We start from the raw sequence: 17,607 nt of genomic DNA on the forward strand, positions 1-17,607 counted from the left end.
TCTCTAACCTCTTATTTAATTCTGTGAGTAGAGGGATGCATTCAGTGACAAACATACAGGACAATGTACTGTTTAAAAATATTTCTTATAATGTAAAAAAAAAAAAAGTAAATACATGTTTTAAAAAGTCAATAAACACAAGCTGGGATTGTGAGTTTATCATTTCATCAATTTGTCACTTCATTTACTGCATGTTGGCAAAACGTCCAGTGAAAGTCGTACAAATAACAGCAACTACTGACCCTGAACTGAAGCGAAATGAGATCTGTTTTCTCTGTAAGCTGTGGGCTGAGCTTGGTGTCATTTCAGTGAGTCTCAGGCGCTGAACCGCAGCGAACCCAAGTGATGATAGCAGGAAAAGCTTGGCTTGAAACAGGATCTTCACTTCAGCATGCTCAGCAGGGAGAAATGAACAAGTGACTGATTGAAAGAGCAATATATTCTGTCCACCTGCCCTCATTTCTCTCTTTCAGTGGTCAGCTCAGCAGAAAACAGCTGCCTGGTAGCAAGAAAGCCTGTAGACAACAGCCTTTAATTAAATATGCAAACACTAAAAGCCAGAGGACAAGATGCTGGTGCACAGCTGGACATCAGCATCACATCACTGCTGATGTGTGGACCAGTCAGAGAGTTCCTTAATGTAGTTTGGACCAAACAGATCACAGTTCTGTGTGTGCAGAGAGTACCGGGTGTCATCACCAGCACCTGCAGAGCAGAAAATAAAAAAATAGATAATGCTCGTTTAGACTTTTTGTCTTTAGGTCTGATAAAATCAAATAAACAGAAAACAGTGAAAAGCTGTATTGCATTTTTTCCTGTAGTCCAGCAATAGACCTGCTGCTGCTAAATGAGAAGCCCGGTCATTAATTTTTATGATGAGGTGTGAGGAAGTCTTTTCTCTTCAGACATAGAAACATGATGAGAATTAAAAAAAACATCTCATTCACCTTTTAAGGAAAACTTAAATAGTTCCCTATTAAATGACATTTTTTATCTAATCATGACAGTAAATTGATACATAAAAAGTAAAACTACATTTAAACAATATGTATTATAATTTACATTACTGTGCAGCCGTTTTAGGCACTTTAGATGTTCTAGATTTAAATTCACCTAACACCATCAGGTGTCTGATTGATCCCAAGTTCATTGTCAGGACAACAAGCCCCTAAAGAACCAACTAGAGTTCATGAAGAACTATTTTTAGAGGCAAAAAAGAACCAGGAGTCCTGCAGCAGATGGTCTGCCCCCCACAGAGCCCAGATCTCAGCAGTGTGGAGTCAGTCTAGGATCACATGAAGAGACAGAAACACTAGGACAGTCTGAATCTACAGAAGAACTGCAGCAGCTTCTCCAAGGTTCTGCAAAGTACCAGGAGAAACTGGGCAGGTCAAACCAAAAAGAACTGCTGCTGGTTTAAGGACAAAGGGGAGAGCTGCACATACTGATTAGATTTAGGTTTGGTTCTATTCACTGCACGTTGTGTGAAGTTAATTGATAAACTATTTATGTCATTTATATTAAAAGCGTCCCCTTGGATATTTTTAGTGCCTGAAACCTTTGCACAGTACTATATGTATATTTTTTTTTGTTTGATTTGTTTGGTTTTTTTTTGGTATTTTAAACCTTCCATATTTCACCTGAGTGTTATCATCAGTGAACATACAATCAGCTCCTCCATGCAATGTGGCAGATTTTTGAATTAACGCATGAATTAAGAAGTAAGACTGTTAGCCAATACAAATAGTGCTGTAGATGTTTATATTGTGTAAAGAGTCGTACAATGCCAGTAGTCCAACAATGTGTGTGTTCTCCACCCTCTCTGCTCCCCACTCTGGGCCCACAGGTCAGTGTTGCTTAAGTGGTCCATGAGCTGTAGTTGACAAAGCAGGATAACCACTCAATGTCCAGTCAGAAAAACCAAATCAGTTTCATTAAGTGTGTCAGTCAGGGAGTTAAAGTTATGATACCTTATACACCGCATCACTCTGCTCCTGGTCCTCTGGTTTGACATCCCACATCCCTGCACATCAATAAAAGATCCTTCTTACAAAGGGCACAGAGGAACTGTCTCCTTATTAACATCAATAACAAGCCTCTCACCATATGTTTGAGTGCTGCTACATGTGTCTGCTTCAGGGATCTCCACCTTCTGTGCCGTGTCTGAAATGGGTGTCACTGTTGCCGGATGCCAACTGTGTGTGATGTTTCTATCTTCACCTAAACTCGTCTGTCTTTCTTTGGGCCTGTTGAACAACCGCAGTCCTGAGAAAAGAGAGGACACACAGCGCGATCACATGAAAGGCTCCAGAAAAATCCTTTTGTCTTAGGAGTAATTTTCAACATTTTCTGTGAATTCTGTGCATGTCCTACCTCTGCTGCGTCTGTGTGTTTGTGTGCTGGGCAGCATCCTGTAGACTCTGTAGGCATTGCTCCCTCTCTTCCTGCTGTGCTCCCGCAGCTCACAGATGTCGGGCAGAGAATTCAAGGCACAGCGGAAATTTGCCTTCCATGTCTTTGGATCTGGCTTGTCTTTGCCTGGACGGTACCGCCCTGAAGCGAACACGGATAAGGGCAAACACTGTTCTGTAGTTTTTGTTTTGTGCCGTTTTTAACACCTAATTTTTTTCCCCCAAAGTCTAAATGCTGAATTTTGTGTCCAGTCACAGTTAAGGTCTAACTTTGTAGCAGGCTGAAGAGCAGGAACATCTAAGGCGCATCCAGCATGACTGATGCCTATGCTGTCTGTGCTAAGAAGTGTGCTCTGCTGCCCCTGTAACCACATCGACCAACCCCATGGTGTTGTGGAGCATGTGACACCTGTATGTCACTGGACTGAGGTGAGAAGTAAACCTGTGGATGTGTGAGAAAACAAGTCTTCCATTGGGTGCTGTGCCCCTTTAGTCATTTCAGAAAACGAGATGTTGTGGACAAACAGTTTAAGGACACGCTGCACGAGCTGTTTCTTGGTTGGAATGGCCTCTGGATGCAAAATTGATGTAGAAGGTGACAATGAAGTCCTACTTTATGTTACTGCATGAGTTGCACTTGCTCAATACAGCAGCAAAATAATCAAATCAAGACTTATCAGCCTCCATAATGTCAGAATTGACCAAATGACATTTTTAGATATCACTGTAACAAAGTAAACTGTGTGACTCCATAAGAAAAACATTATCTGTCACCATTTGGCAGAACATCTGTGATCAACACTACAGTGAATTCATCCAATGTGCTGAGTCTGTTCTCATATTAGCACCTTAGTGCGATTTGGATCTCATCCTGTACTGAGAGTGAAACATCCGACCTCTGTGATAAAACCACTGGAGCTTAACAAGCTCCACTATGGATCATTTACAGCATTAACCTTAATAACTTCACTTTTGATTAACTTCATGAATTTCTGCTTCATAAATGTTCTGTGCGTTATATATCTGCTGAATTTTAAGAAACAAACAGCCATTTTACATATTAAAGTGCTGAATTTTCCTGATGTGCAGGGCTGTTGTACTTTGACTGCAATATGATCCGATACGATCACATTCACAGCAACTGAACTGGAGATTTCCCATGATGTGATGCAGCTACAGTCATGAACCATGACTTTCCCAAGACAGAAATGCAATGGGTTCACACATGCGCATGTGTGAACAAGTGTCTGCCGGTTTCTCAGAACATACAGAAATGAGGCTACAGATAGTTTATAAAACAAAAACATTTTTTCCAAGATGATTATCACATCAAGAATCTACTTTGTGACTTTAAAATAAAGTGTACTAAACCAAATAATCTGATTATAATCCTGATGGTTAGGTTTGGCATTGAGCTGTCACTGCAGAGATATGCACAGATTGGGCTCTTAGTAAAATGTTTACTAGCGTACACTGGTGTTATTCTTGGGTTGCTTGTAGCTCTCATCACTTAGCTGGAAAGTGGATGTTGACAGGAATGTAGTAAATCTAGAAATACATGGGCTGAGCTTCGTTGGAAACACTTCTGCCAGGGGAATACAGGTGTGCGGGATGGTTGGTGCAGTTTCGAGAATGTAGTGCGAACAGCCAAATGTCAGTTCCCATTAAATGTGTGTGTGTGTGTGTGTCTAGTAAGTAAAGGTAAACCAAGCTATTTCAGTGATAACATTCTGGAGAGCTGCTGATTCACCTGCATGATCATTTTGGAGGCTGCAGTTTGTGAGGCTGGCGAACTGTGTTGTGTTATATCGACAGGTTTTTCTATTATTTTGTCCACCCTGTTCCTACAGTATTAAAATGCATTAGGTTTATCTAGGTTTACCTAACACCTGTTTAAGTGTCCATTGTTCACATATAAACACTTTAGTGTTCATTTGACACTGGTGATTTTACTATGATGTGTGAACACATGGCAGCTGCTCACACTTAAATATATTGAATATTAATGAATAAATGCCAGATGTATTTTGACATTAACAATATGCTCATTAACTTCACTATATTAATTTCCACTATTTTACAGCTGTTTGTTGTTTTCAAATATAATATGCATCAGTCATCACAGTGGGAGCATGACTGTAACACAGGCAACATTTTATTCTGACAGTCAGAAACAGGGTCAAAAGTAGTTGGAAAAAGCACATTTGTCTTTGTGTGTGTGGCTCCTACCCGTGTGCATGGCCCAGCTCCTGAAGAGCGTAGCATCTCGGTCGATACTCCAGCCGTGGCGAGCTGCATGTTTCCACGGGATTTGGAAAATTCGTGCTGACTGTAGAATTAAATACCAAAAAATAGCATTGCACAAGTTACAAACCTGTCTCCATACAGGTTGGAGTGCTGTGGAAATTGTTAACGGTAAAATATTTAATGTTTAAATGAATAGATTTGATATATTTTGGTTTTATACACTTATTGTGAATTTGAGTCTTTTTAAGTTTTATCTCTCTGAAAAACTACATAGAAAACAGTTTAAGAACTTTCTCAGTGTAAAATTGAAAAGAATCTGAAGCTTGAACATCTCACATAATATGACGAAATCTCTGTACAAGAGACACTGGCGAAAATCAGCAGTGAAGGGCCATGATCTTCAGTCAGCACTGCATTAAAAACAGTTCTGTGGAGGGAACCACTTCATGGACTCAGGAACCTCTCCATAAACCATTCAGTGAACAAATGCAAAACCTGCCACCATCTGAGCTCATGTTAGATGGACTGAGATGAAGCAGAAAACTCCTGTGCTCTGACAGAAATCATGGACAGTGCAGAGTAAGCTATCTTTGGTGATGGTATGGGGGTGAATTAGTGCACATGGCTGTGGTGACCGACACACTGGTGACAGCACCTTACCGATACGTAGCCTGCAGGCTTTGGAGCAACTTTTCATGGAAATGTAGCACGTCATGATTCGTATTATTCAATATATTTACCATTTACAGAAACTAGTTTAAACTCAGGCGTGTTTTTAGAAATATATGTGTGTGTGTGTGTGTGTGTGTGTGTGTGTGTGTGTATGTGTGTGTGAAATGGAGGAATTTACCTGGTCTAGCCAGCTGACTCCTGGATACCTCCCGGACTGAATCTGCTCCTCCAGCCAAGGCCTCAGCCTCAAGCGGCCTGGTTGTTGCATGGTGCAGTCCAAGATTCAGGTGTGCAGGAAGTTTTTGCCAGAATATTTCTCATGAGATCAGATTAAAGAAGAGTTTACAATGGGACACCGTTCTCTCCCACCTCCTTATGACAGTCCCTCTCCTCCACCAATGACAGGCCTCACTGCTTAACTTGCTCCTCCGGTTACAGGAGATACTGCATGTCACTCTCCTAATGACTAACACTGAGTTGAGGTAATGAATGGAGTCGGAAAGGTCTTTGTACACAGTTGTAATTGGTTTCCTGGATTATACGTGTTAAAAAATTGTGGATTCACTCATGTAAACACTTAGTTCTTCAAAATCAAACGTTTGGTGAATGTAGCTACATTACTGTATATGCATTTGTTCCATGTAATTTTGGCATGGACGTATCGCCTGGGGGCTAAACATGGTGCTGAAGTATGATTCAATGTTGTTTTGGTGTAGTTCTACGTGGTGTGCCTGTGGCAGCACTGAGAACAGAGCAGTGTGTGTGTGTGTGTTTTTTCAAGTTACACCACCAGATGGAGTTAAAACTACTGTGACAGATGAGCTGCTTCAATACTGCAGAAGAGCCTTCATCCATCCATCCATCATCTATACCCCCTTATTCTTTAACCAGGGTCACAGGGACCTGCTGGAGCCTATCCCAGCTCTCTCTGGGTGAAAGGCAGGGGTCCAGCCTGGACAGGTCCCCAGTCCATCACAGGGCCACATAGAGACAAACAACCTCACACACTCACACTCACTCCTATGGGCAATTTAGAGTCACCAATCAACCTGACATACATGTTTTTGGACTGTGGGAGGAAACCAGAGTACCTGGAGAAAACCCACACAAGCACAGGGAGAACATGCAAACTCCACACAGAAAGGCCCGGTTGTGAACTTTACATAATGATTTCTATTCCACTGTTGAAGTGACGTGTGGTTCTGTGGAAATGGCTCAGCAGTTCCTGAGAACAGCTATGAGGAACTAATTTCACAACCAGTAATACAAGTAGCCAAGAGTTGCGGCTTGTTTTAGGCAAAAAATTCTGTCAGTTCTGATATAATTATCTGTCAAAGGCTCAGGATTAATGGCTTTTATTGTGGTTCCTGGTTCTACCTATTAAAGAAATTGTAAAGATTTCTTAAACTATAACTGCAAATGACCAGTTTTCAAAAGTTAATCTTTAAAACATTCAAATTATTAGATGTGCGATTTCACTACATATTTTTTAAAGTTTTTAATAACATTTGAGGTTATTTTAGACATACATGAAATAAACTTCACAATTTTTATCTATAGTGAGAGAAATTTGAATAATTCACCTGAAATGTCTCACTCATCATTTACATAGTCCTGATAGTATTTAACACATTTAGCTCAGGTAGTGCGCTCGTCACAGTAATTATACCTTTAACAAATACGTTTCCATCCTAGAGATGTCTAGATGTAATATGAAAAACAAATGCCCTTAGCTGAATAGCACGCGAATAACAGACACAAGATTACTTCTTTTTTATACATTAATTATGTACAAAGTTTTTGGATGGTTTAAAATCAACCATATAACATTGAAATAGTTGCAAACTATTCAGAAATAGACTTGAGAGGTCAAAAGAGACTTTTTTTATATTTCAACACATCGAATAAAATATATCTACAACAGCCATTAAAACATTTATGTCTCAACAGAAAACAGTGTCAAGTCAAGATCCATATAGTGAATGTTGTGCAGCTTTAAATAATCATATTACACATCACGTCTGATTAACAATCGAATGACGCTCAAGTCCTTTTAACACCATGTACAGTCTTATATTATCCTCTCCGTCTCTCTCTTCTACATTTCCCAGCAATGCTCACAACTTACAGACGCACAAAAAAATGAATGCATAAACATTCAGTGCTACACACTTTGGTAGCCGTTGTCTGTGATTACTGACATGGACTGGTCAGCACAAATCAAAGCCAGAAGTGGTCTTTGGTGCTCTGAGAGACTCTGGTTCCCCTGGACATTGGTAAGGAAACTTGGAATCGGTGCAGGGAACTTGGCGAATGATTCCTCTGGATATTTGTCCAACTGTTGGTCTTTCTCTCCGTTTTTCTGCCCTGAAGACAAAACATCCAACTGGCCCATGAGATTCTGAAATGGCTGGTAGTCGTCATCCACTGGGGGAAAGCTCTTTGAGCTGTAGCAGGGATTCTCATCACATATGATGGCCCCTTTATTTTTTCCAGTCATTTTTGTGGCAGCACTGACCACCTCATCACCGCTCTCACACCCAACCTCAACTCTGGACATAAGATCACATGATGCAGTTGTGTTGGTGCCACTAGAGATGGAGGACAAACTGGAGTCGTCTGCACAAGAAAACCTCCCAGAATCTGCATTGCACTGGTGATACGACATGTCTGTTGGCACGAGAGATGAAGCCACCAGTGGCAGATTAAGAGGCAGACACATTGGCAGCTGTTGGTCGGCACTGGTCCCACTGACACCCTCGCTGGGATGGTATGCAGAGTCACAAACCATTGCAGCCTCCATCTGGACCTCAGAACTGTCCATCATAAGCTGCTGTGGGCAGCTGGGGATGATGATGGAGTAGGTTTTATTGTCAAATCCTGATGATCCAGAATTCATGTCATCAGCTCTGACAACAAACGGGTCGTAAGGAGCAGAGAATAAACCACTGTCTTTGTTTGATTCGGTGAACAGGCTGGTGGTCAAAGGTGATATCGGGCTGATATTGGGGAAGGCGTTGGCAAGGGCTTCTTGAACACTGGCTTTAATGTCAGGTGGTTCTGTGTTAGCATAACTGAGGCAAGAGGAGCCAGTGCTGATTCCACTGCTTTGCTGAGGGCTCCCCCCACTACTGTCCATCAGCGACACCTTTGAACTGAATACAGAGAAAGCGGTTATTCAAGCTGCAAATATAATGACAGAGAAACCACAAAGAGGACTGATGTCTAAGGACTGATGTATTAGTGCAGCCACACTGACCAAGACTTGCTGTCTTCTGGACAAGGGGGTTCTATGTGGACAGAGGAAATGATGGGCGGCTCAGGCTTCAAGAACTGAAACAAGGAGGATAAAAACGATTAAAACGTCAAGTCTGAATCGTTTCTGTTAAGTGGGTCAGTTCAGAAACTGAAATGTCTCTCACCTCTTGTTCATTTGGATTCATTACCAGAAGTTTTGGATTTGGACATTTGGGAACTGTGTCCCACCATTTTCTCTTGAACCTAAAACAAACCAAATGTACAAATAAATGAACAAAATCACACACGATACATAAACAACACACAGGATTTACAATATTTAAGAGGAAAACTTGATAGTATTCTCTAATAAGACATAAGGCGTGATTTAATTGGCATGACTTACTTAATGCAACAGAGATATGTAACACCACTGATGATGACTGCAACAATACTGAGGCTGACGATGATGGCCAAGAGCAGGGCATTACGGGAAGCAGCTGTGAAGTAACAAGATTAAACATTACTCCATTTGGTACAGATGAAATACAGCAGATAGAAAAACTACAGAGAAGTGCATGGTGCAGACTGGTGATGTGTGTACCAGCATGCATTTTGTTTCCATTATCTTTTTTCTTGAAGCCATTTATGATTCATTATTTATATTGATATGAGTAGCCACACTGTGTCGGTGATGCTCAGCACCAGCCCCAACATGCACCAGTGATGTTTTTAAAGACACGACAGACCTAAGATGGGTCAGTCCTGTGTCTGGGAGCATGAACACAAACTCTGCATGTGTTACTTTTCAGTGAGTAACATGTCCAGCCCAAATAAAACCATCTTAACATGCTCACTGGCTGTAGAGAAAGTCATTGTGTAGCAAACACTCCCACTCAGAGTGGCCTTGAATCATGAGGACCATGGATCATGACAATAAAAAACACCTTGATCCTTTGCTTTAACTCATTTGGTGGATCTCTATGTTATGGATAAAAACTCAGTAGCCAAAACACGATGAACACAAACATTTTAACAAAGGTCAGATGCTTTTTCTGTTCATAAATTCCATTTTTCTCTGACAAAATGTGACTTTTCACTTTATAAACTTTGTCAAATAAGTTCTAATTGCCACATTTGGACTAAAGCAGTCAGCAATGGATCCAAACACTTAACAAGAAAATCCAGTTTTGATTTTTAAGACATCGCTTTCGGATTATGGGTTATTGGCTGTAAATTGAAGGGTGAGATGACGGTTTTAACCGTTTAAAATGAAACCTTAATAAAACAATGATCCGATGTTTGTTCTATATGTGAGAAATGCACAGGACTTTGCATAAAGACGCTGTAAACACTTACAAGTTGTGAATTCAAACTCTCGGCTGCTGTCACTCAGCTTCTTGCTGTAATTTGTGTAGCTTTTCACACTGACCACATACGTTGTACTCGGCTCCAGGTATCGACCAAGTATTTTACAATGCACCAAACCATTAACAGTGGTTGGTTTGACAAATTCAGAAACCTATACAATAAGAAAGAGGGTTTGTCAATCATAGATTTTTTAATTTAATGTCAACCTGGACTCATGTCTGTGTCTGCATCTACACAACCAGTGATCTCAGCGTTCGAATGAAATATTGCTCTTACCATTTCTGTGTCTCCTTTTTTATGGTACGTGATATTGGCAAGCAGCAAATCACTCAGCCTTCCTTTCATGTTGGTCGTCCACTCGACTTGAAAATTCCCATTGAACTCTTTGACTGCGATGATCCTTGGGGCTTTGGGCTTTACTGCAGAGGACCAGAAATTAGAAGCGTCAGAGGAGTATTTCTTCAATATTTCTGTGTTACTCTGGGTCTATTTCTGGCTGCAGCAGATTTAGGAAAGTCAACTTACTGCTGTCACTGATGCTGATATTTCTGGACTTCAGGCTTTGGCCTCTTCTCCAAACTGTGACTTCATGAGTCTCCCCATAAATAATTTCAAGTTCTACAGAACAACAACACTGTCCAATGTCACACTGCTGGGAATGAGGCCTACATGTTTCCACCCTGTGGAAAACAAGGAAACATGGTCTGACTATAGCTACTATTGAGTATTTAGATTTCTGGTGGATTAAATTTACATTTATATACATTTCACAACCAAACTTAAGCTAAAACACGCAGAGTTTGGACTCTGTAGACTCACTGACTGTGCTGACACACATACTAAACAAATAAAAGCTTTAGCCTCACCCATACCCCTCGTTGTTCACTACAGTCAGATTGTATTCGGAGCAGTTTTGTGCTTGAAACTGGCAAAACATCATCCGCTCAAAGTCGTTGGTGCAGTCAAGATCTAGGCCTGTTTTATTATTAGCAGACAAGGAGACTGATTATGACAACGAGTTATCACACAGACTAATGAAAATATTTAAATACGGTTTCAATTCCCACCTTTATCAGGGAGAGCTGCTGCAGGCACAGTATTTATTAGAATCAGCAGGATGACAGACATCGTGTGGTGGACGGGTCTGAAAAAAAAACAACACAGCAGAAGATCTTTTCTTTTCCTCAGCGCAACTAACCCGGTGATTAAAGGAACACACAAACTAAATTACCTGTTTGGCTCCATGGGGACACGATTTATTCCACTTCTCTCCTTCGGAAACAATCCAGCGGAGCTACAGCGACATGGTTTGCTGCGCGCTGACAGCACAATGTCTCACAGGCTTCCTGATATGGAAAACTTACTGGAAACGTTGCGCCACCAGTTATGAGGAAGTTCGTCCTACTCCCATTTCCTCAAAACTCTGTTATTCGTCCGAGCAGCTATGAGGAAAACACGCAGACAGAGCCAGACGAGTAATAAAATGAAGCAGCGCGTGTAGGCCACTGTGTGAATAACAGCTGTTAAAAGAATCCATATGTAATCACAGGCTCGTTTTATTTAAACTGCCTACTTCTCAGGTTGTTTCTGAAACGGTGAGATGACATTTGATGTTATATTGTCTGGTAATCTTGATGCAAAGAGCCCATGGGTGCTGCAGCTCTGAAAGCATCAAGCACCGTTAGTTTTCTTGTAAATCCCTTTAAATGCTTCTGTGGTGGCTTTGGTCAACACAGACAAGAATTATTTTGAAAGTTTGACCGGATGTATTAGGCACAAAGTGTTGCCTGACCGCTGTAATCTATAATAATCAAGTATTCTATCAATCAACTGATGGGGATTATAATTTGACACAACACAATTCGTTTATTATTGTATTATTATTATTATTTATTATTATTTTATTAGTTTATCTTAATATTGAAACATTAAAATATTACCAACGACACACAAAGACAATCTGGTGGTTTTATTAAAACAAACAAAGAAAATAAAATAACAAAATAAAAGTAAATTTTATTAGTTTTCTGACAGAGCAAAAATATTTGATGGATACAAAAATCTGTCATACTCAGTAAATGATCTTCCTGATTGACTGATACTTGATCAATGCAAATAAATGTTATGATCTCATGTTATTGTTAACATGACAGGAAACCATAATTCACCATATGCCCTGTCTTCATTTTTCACAAAGCTGTTTGAGCACTGATGTTTGGTTTTATTAAGGTTATAATTAGGTTTAGACTTGGGTTAGAGTTGGACATTTAGAGAATATGTTATGTCAATGAGTGTCCTCTCAAAGACAGAAAGGGGAGAAATTTTACTCAACTAATTACTTGAATCATCCAGAACTTAACCTATAGATAAAGTTATCACATAAATGTAAAGATGCTCAACAAAATATTCATGTTGACCTAAGTTATAAAGGCGGATGATTCCTATGCTGTGTCCAACACAGGAATGCATTATGTTAATATGGCAGCTGTCTGTAACCCTCCCAGACCTGGAAGCAGAGTATAGCAGTAATATGGGACAGATGTGCAGTGTTGTTTTTTTTTTTTATTTTATAGTTCATAAAAAAGATGAGATAAAAATTCAGGAATATCTTTTTAAAAAGTACGTGCAGACTGTTTGTAACAAATGCAGAAGAGATGCATTTCACAAAAGTTCTTTATTTTGCAAGCGCTGTTCTGCTGTCACATATAAGCACCAATATACTGCACACATTCATTTCCACTGCTGTCAGATTAAACCATGTGGTACTGACACTGAAAATAGACATACTGGAACAATCTTACTGTGATACTCGTTGTACACATTTACATCTTTATATGTGATATCTAAGATGAACTGAATATTTTTAACTATAAGAAAAACTATGTTTTAGTTTTGGCAGTAATGTTTCAGTTCCCGTACACAAACCTCAGCATTGACAAATTGAAATTTTCTAAAACTTCTGCAGTTTTCTTCTTCTACAGCAAAAAGAGGTTCCTTGGAGCTACATCAGCTGTTGGTTAAAGCTGACGTATTATTGTGGAAACATAAGTTCAAGAGACAAGCTCAGTAATTTCCCACCAACAGCTCTGGGTTATACTAATAATTGTGGTTTTTATCAGAGGCAATGTCCAGTCACTCCTCGTTTAATTTTCTGCAAAAATTCTACTTTGGTTTACTGGTTTTGGGTAAATGACCTGGTCACTGCAAAATAATAGATGAACAGCCACAGAGTTAAAGAGAAATTCAAAGTTCAGATAATAAAAAATGGCCTTAAAAATACACTGTTGACAAGGAGGCACACAATATAAAAACAGTGTAGTATGTTGTAACATTGAATGAATCATTGCTGATCATATCTTCATATGTAAAATATGTATGAGTCAGTATCATTTTTTTAAAACCATTTTTTAAGAGTTTTCTTGCTTTTACTTTAATCCATCCATCCATCCTTTTTCTATACCCGCTTCTTCCTGAATCAGGGTCACGGGGATCTGCTGGAGCCTATCCCAGCTCTCTCTCGGGTGGAAGGCAGGGGTACACCCTGGACAGGTCACCAGTGCTTTTACTTTAATTTTGCTCTTAATTTCTCTTATCACTATTTATTTAATCTCATATCACTGCATTTGCTTTGCTTTGTTTTGTTTTAATATAACTTTATAGCAAAGTATGTTCATATTGGCCTAACAGTATAAATAATAGTACAGGTACCTGTAAAGTGTGTTTAGCTGCTGCGCAGTAGCGCAGAAATGTGCTATTTTGACGACTGCACATTATTTTTGTGCAGCATTTCCTACTGAACAGTGTGCACATTGGCGTGCGGCTTATTTTGAAAGACCCTGGCGGATGCTGCGGGAGCTGCGGGGTGTGAGGTTCTGCTGCTGTGAGGAGATTAAAATGTCCAGAGTCACTTTTGAGGAAGCACCTCATGCATCAAAGGTCTGGATCGCTCTGAGGAGGCTCGACAAAAACGGTTCGTAGGCTTCTGTCAGTTTTTTCAGACTTTTTGTTCAGTGGTGAATTATTTTTCTTATTTATCTTCTGCGCGTCTGTGTCCACGGAAACCAGCCTCTTTAAAATGGAGATGATGCGCTCGTCTTTTTCTGCAAACCGTGGTGTAAATCCAACATGCACATATGAAGCTTTTTCTTGTTACTTCAGCAGGATCAGCTGCTAAAGCTCATAGACAGAGATGGTTAAAGAGGAAAACAGCAGCTGCATTTGACTCTGAGTGTTTTTAATAGACCCGTGAATCATGGGCACGTCTCAGGTGTAGGGAAGTGATTTAGAGAGGGAATAAAGTCTGTTTAGTGATTACTGTAAAACACAAATCACCCCGGATCCCTGGTTTATGTATGTGGTGGTTCATAAATACTTTATTAATTCTACTTTTACTGCTATTTCTAATTTTACTAAGACAACATAAGCGACACTTGCTCCGTAATCAACATCACTATCTTATTCTTGTAATCGCCTAACCCATCAGGTTTGAAGATGTAAATATTTCAATCCCCTCCATGTGTGTTTCAGGAAATATAAAAATACTGTTCTGAATTATGCTCTTCTTAAAGCTACTGTTCCCAGCAGAAGTCTTTAAAAATTGCATCGACTTTTTCTCCCTCATTAAAAAAATAACGAAATCAGTATGGAAATGTTTTTAATGTCATAATTAAAAATCTTTGTCAGTGCATGAGACCTGGACTGGACAGTCCAAACATTGTGCTGGTGCAGGTTTTAAACCAAGACAAACTCTCCCCCCCAGTAGATTAATTTGAAAACCCCCTTATTGTGTTGAACTCATCCGTCAGTTTACACAGTTGAATGAAGCAGTAATAAATAAAACATGTTCTGAGTTGACCAAATGTCCGACAGCATGTTTGAGTTGGAGCAGTCTGAAGGTATTTCCCAGTAACAGCTTCCACCTGTCCTGTAAAGCAGAAGTAAAATATTTATTAAGTAATAATAAACCCTTCATTTTCAACTTTAACTGCTTTTATTTTGGCGATTTGTTGCAGATGACAGAGTTGTGGCTCTTCGGGAGGTGTCCATTCCTCCAGCAGCAGAGGTCACCATGATCATACAGGTGTGGCCCAGCTGTTGCTTTTATTATTATACTTAAACTATGGACCTGTTATTAGTCACCTTTCTCTTTATATTGTCCTTTTCAGATCATCACCACAACCTTTGGACTGAACTCTTCTGATGTCATTTTCAAGGTACAGCAACTCATTTGTCCTCATGTCTAAAATGTCTGAAGAAAATCTGCATCTGGTTGTAGCTGAAATGATCATCATGCAGTTAGAGTTCTTAATCACATGTTGAGATGGATCATTTCTGCTTTTGTGTTTGCAGATAAGGAACCACCGCGGCTCTATGATCCCTCTGAACAGCTCGATCCCTGCTAACAGCAAGCACATGTAAGAAGCCTTCAGTGATTAAACTAGTCGATCAATTACTTCATGTTATTTAACTTACTGGTGGCAACTTGTCGTGTGTATGTTCCATCACAGGCCTCATGTGCTTGAAGTTGCCAAGATTTTTCAGCATGGTAAGAAGATCAGGGGAATTTTGTTTGGGCATCTACATTTCACAGTAATATCAAATGAACAGTTTGATATCTTGATATGATATTTTATCTTCTTATAATTCCTGGTAACAGAGGGAAATCGTTAGTCCAGCTCTGTTTACACATACAGTACAGCACATCCATCTAACAAATTAGATGATGCTTGTTAGAAGCTGCAGAAATGTAATAGCGCCCTATTGGCCTGGATAAGTTAGTAGGCTTTCCTCTTTCTAACAGATGATTTACAGTAAATGAACCATAAATCCTCCTGAAAAACAGGTGTGTAGTGGTTATTATGTTTCTTTCCCCAGTGAGTCCCAAGCCCAGAACCATTCCTATGACTGTAATCAACAAGAGCTTGAAGACCAGGCTGCAGACTATTGACAGGCGGGTAAGACACAGTAACCACACAGGGTAATACATCTATTATCATTACCTAGATCATGTGCATTAGGTTGAGTGAGCGTTCCTGCATAACAAAAGCATTCATGATAACACATAATATTACAATACCTACTAGTGGTTTGCTAATGGTGTGATATGAATGGTTCACTTCAGTACATGTTAATGTGCCAACAGCTAAAAATACATTTTCTCTGATAAGGTGGTAGTCTCCTTTTTTATCGTCACAATGTTAATTTATAATGTTTTAAAAGATACATTATTTTATTTGTCTTTTTTCAGGGTATATGAAAACTGAATCTGAAGTACTAATGTGCAACAGAACATCCAAAGTGCTCAGAATATTCAGAGCATTTCATGCTAATATAAAGATTCAAGCTGACATTTGCCCTATTTTAGTGCAAACACATTGACTTTGACTTTAACAAATTATTTACTCATGACATTTTATCTTCGCCTGCATCATAAAGCATTTCTGCCACATACTAGAAATTAGATTCCATGTTTTTTTTACAGATTCAGAGACTGGAGGATCTTGTGCCTCAGATCAAACTCAGGCGCAATGAAAAACTAACTCAGGTATTTTACTTTCCTCTCAGTCCTCTTCAGTCATTTTTGTTTTTTGAAACGTCACAATATGAATGGGATGGTTTGTGTTATAAACTACCATCAAGAGGTATCTGACATTCATACATCTTTGCATCCAATACCTGATCTCCCGTCATGGCCCAGGAGATTGATTGTCTCAATCAGAAGTTGATGTTTCTTCAAAAGCGAATGCAAGTGAGTTATTGATCAGAAATATTAAATATCTAATATTGAATACCATGGTCACATGACACTGAAAATCTAATATGGAGTCCATCTTTGGCAATTTGCTACAGTTAGGATTTAGAATTTCAGTTTGAGGCTTCTGTGTCTGTTATTAAATTATAGTTTATGCATAACAAACTTGATTTCGCACTACACAGTCTGTTTAGAACTTTCTTTTGAATTTTTAGCTATAGCAGTCTTACAATGAGTTTTCTTTTTTTTGTCTGCATTTGTTTCTCTAGACACTGTGTTTCATAATGCATGCCATTACTTTTCACTTTCATGTCTGCAGTCTGTGCTGCATTTTTTCAGGTGGCAGACTCTCACAGCTGGAAGGGGATGCTGACCAGGGCCCCTCTGTGGTAAACCAAAAACCACTTTTAAGAAGATTTTGCAGAAGAAGACACAAACCATCTGTGGGACTGCGGTTGCCCTCATCATTGTCTGTAGGTTTCACATCACTATATGAGGTTAGATTATGAGTTGGATTGTCTGAGGATAGGCCTGTCCATCCGCACTGATCATTGTGCAGAGATGTAAAACATCAATCTGGACAAAATCTATGGCTGTTTTATTAATATTATTATCAATAATAATCATAGTAATCATAATTTTATATCTATTTGCTTTTCTTTCAGCAAAAGGAGCCATTTCTGTTAGGGAATACTGGGAACTGCTGTGTTGGTTTAGAGGAAATACAGAAAGTTAACAGGCACACAACCACAAAAAGACAAAATTACACAAAAGATAAATAAGGGGGTCTGTAACGGGTCGTATGTAGAAGGGGTAGGGGGCCTTTAACCTGTGCCCAGGGGCCCATTGTTTCACAGTCTATTCATGGATATTGTTCAAATTGTCATATGTAGGAATGAAAATAAAACTAGCACCATT

At 39.5% G+C, this 17,607-nt stretch overlaps 2 protein-coding genes across 3 annotated transcripts; both read right to left on the minus strand.

Moving 5' to 3' along the window:
• Positions 1–101: 101 nt before the first annotated feature.
• LOC113121308 (interferon regulatory factor 1-like) lies at positions 102–5,650 on the minus strand. Its single transcript, XM_026291649.1, has 7 exons — positions 5,509–5,650; positions 4,641–4,740; positions 2,374–2,553; positions 2,104–2,265; positions 1,971–2,023; positions 1,783–1,873; positions 102–705 (listed from the first exon to the last, which is right to left on the minus strand). Exons 1-7 carry the CDS (start codon positions 5,596–5,598, stop codon positions 602–604), a joined length of 780 nt encoding a protein of 259 aa, XP_026147434.1. The 5' UTR covers positions 5,599–5,650; the 3' UTR covers positions 102–601.
• A 1,549-nt stretch (positions 5,651–7,199) lies between these two features.
• On the minus strand, positions 7,200–11,319 carry LOC113121328 (uncharacterized). Of its 2 annotated transcripts, none has more exons than XM_026291684.1 (10): positions 11,170–11,319; positions 11,006–11,082; positions 10,811–10,913; positions 10,464–10,618; positions 10,215–10,357; positions 9,927–10,089; positions 8,974–9,067; positions 8,753–8,831; positions 8,590–8,663; positions 7,200–8,485 (listed from the first exon to the last, which is right to left on the minus strand). In XM_026291684.1, the coding sequence occupies exons 1-10, from the start codon at positions 11,181–11,183 to the stop codon at positions 7,495–7,497; spliced, it is 1,893 nt and encodes a 630-aa protein (XP_026147469.1). In that variant the 5' UTR covers positions 11,184–11,319; the 3' UTR covers positions 7,200–7,494. The 2 variants fall into 2 exon arrangements, with proteins under 2 accessions (XP_026147469.1, XP_026147467.1); XM_026291682.1 differs by having other exon boundaries at positions 10,805–10,913.
• Positions 11,320–17,607: the final 6,288 nt, after the last annotated feature.

Source organism: Mastacembelus armatus, unplaced genomic scaffold (genome assembly GCF_900324485.2).
Source record: "Mastacembelus armatus unplaced genomic scaffold, fMasArm1.2, whole genome shotgun sequence".
Lineage (NCBI taxonomy): Eukaryota > Metazoa > Chordata > Actinopteri > Synbranchiformes > Mastacembelidae > Mastacembelus > Mastacembelus armatus.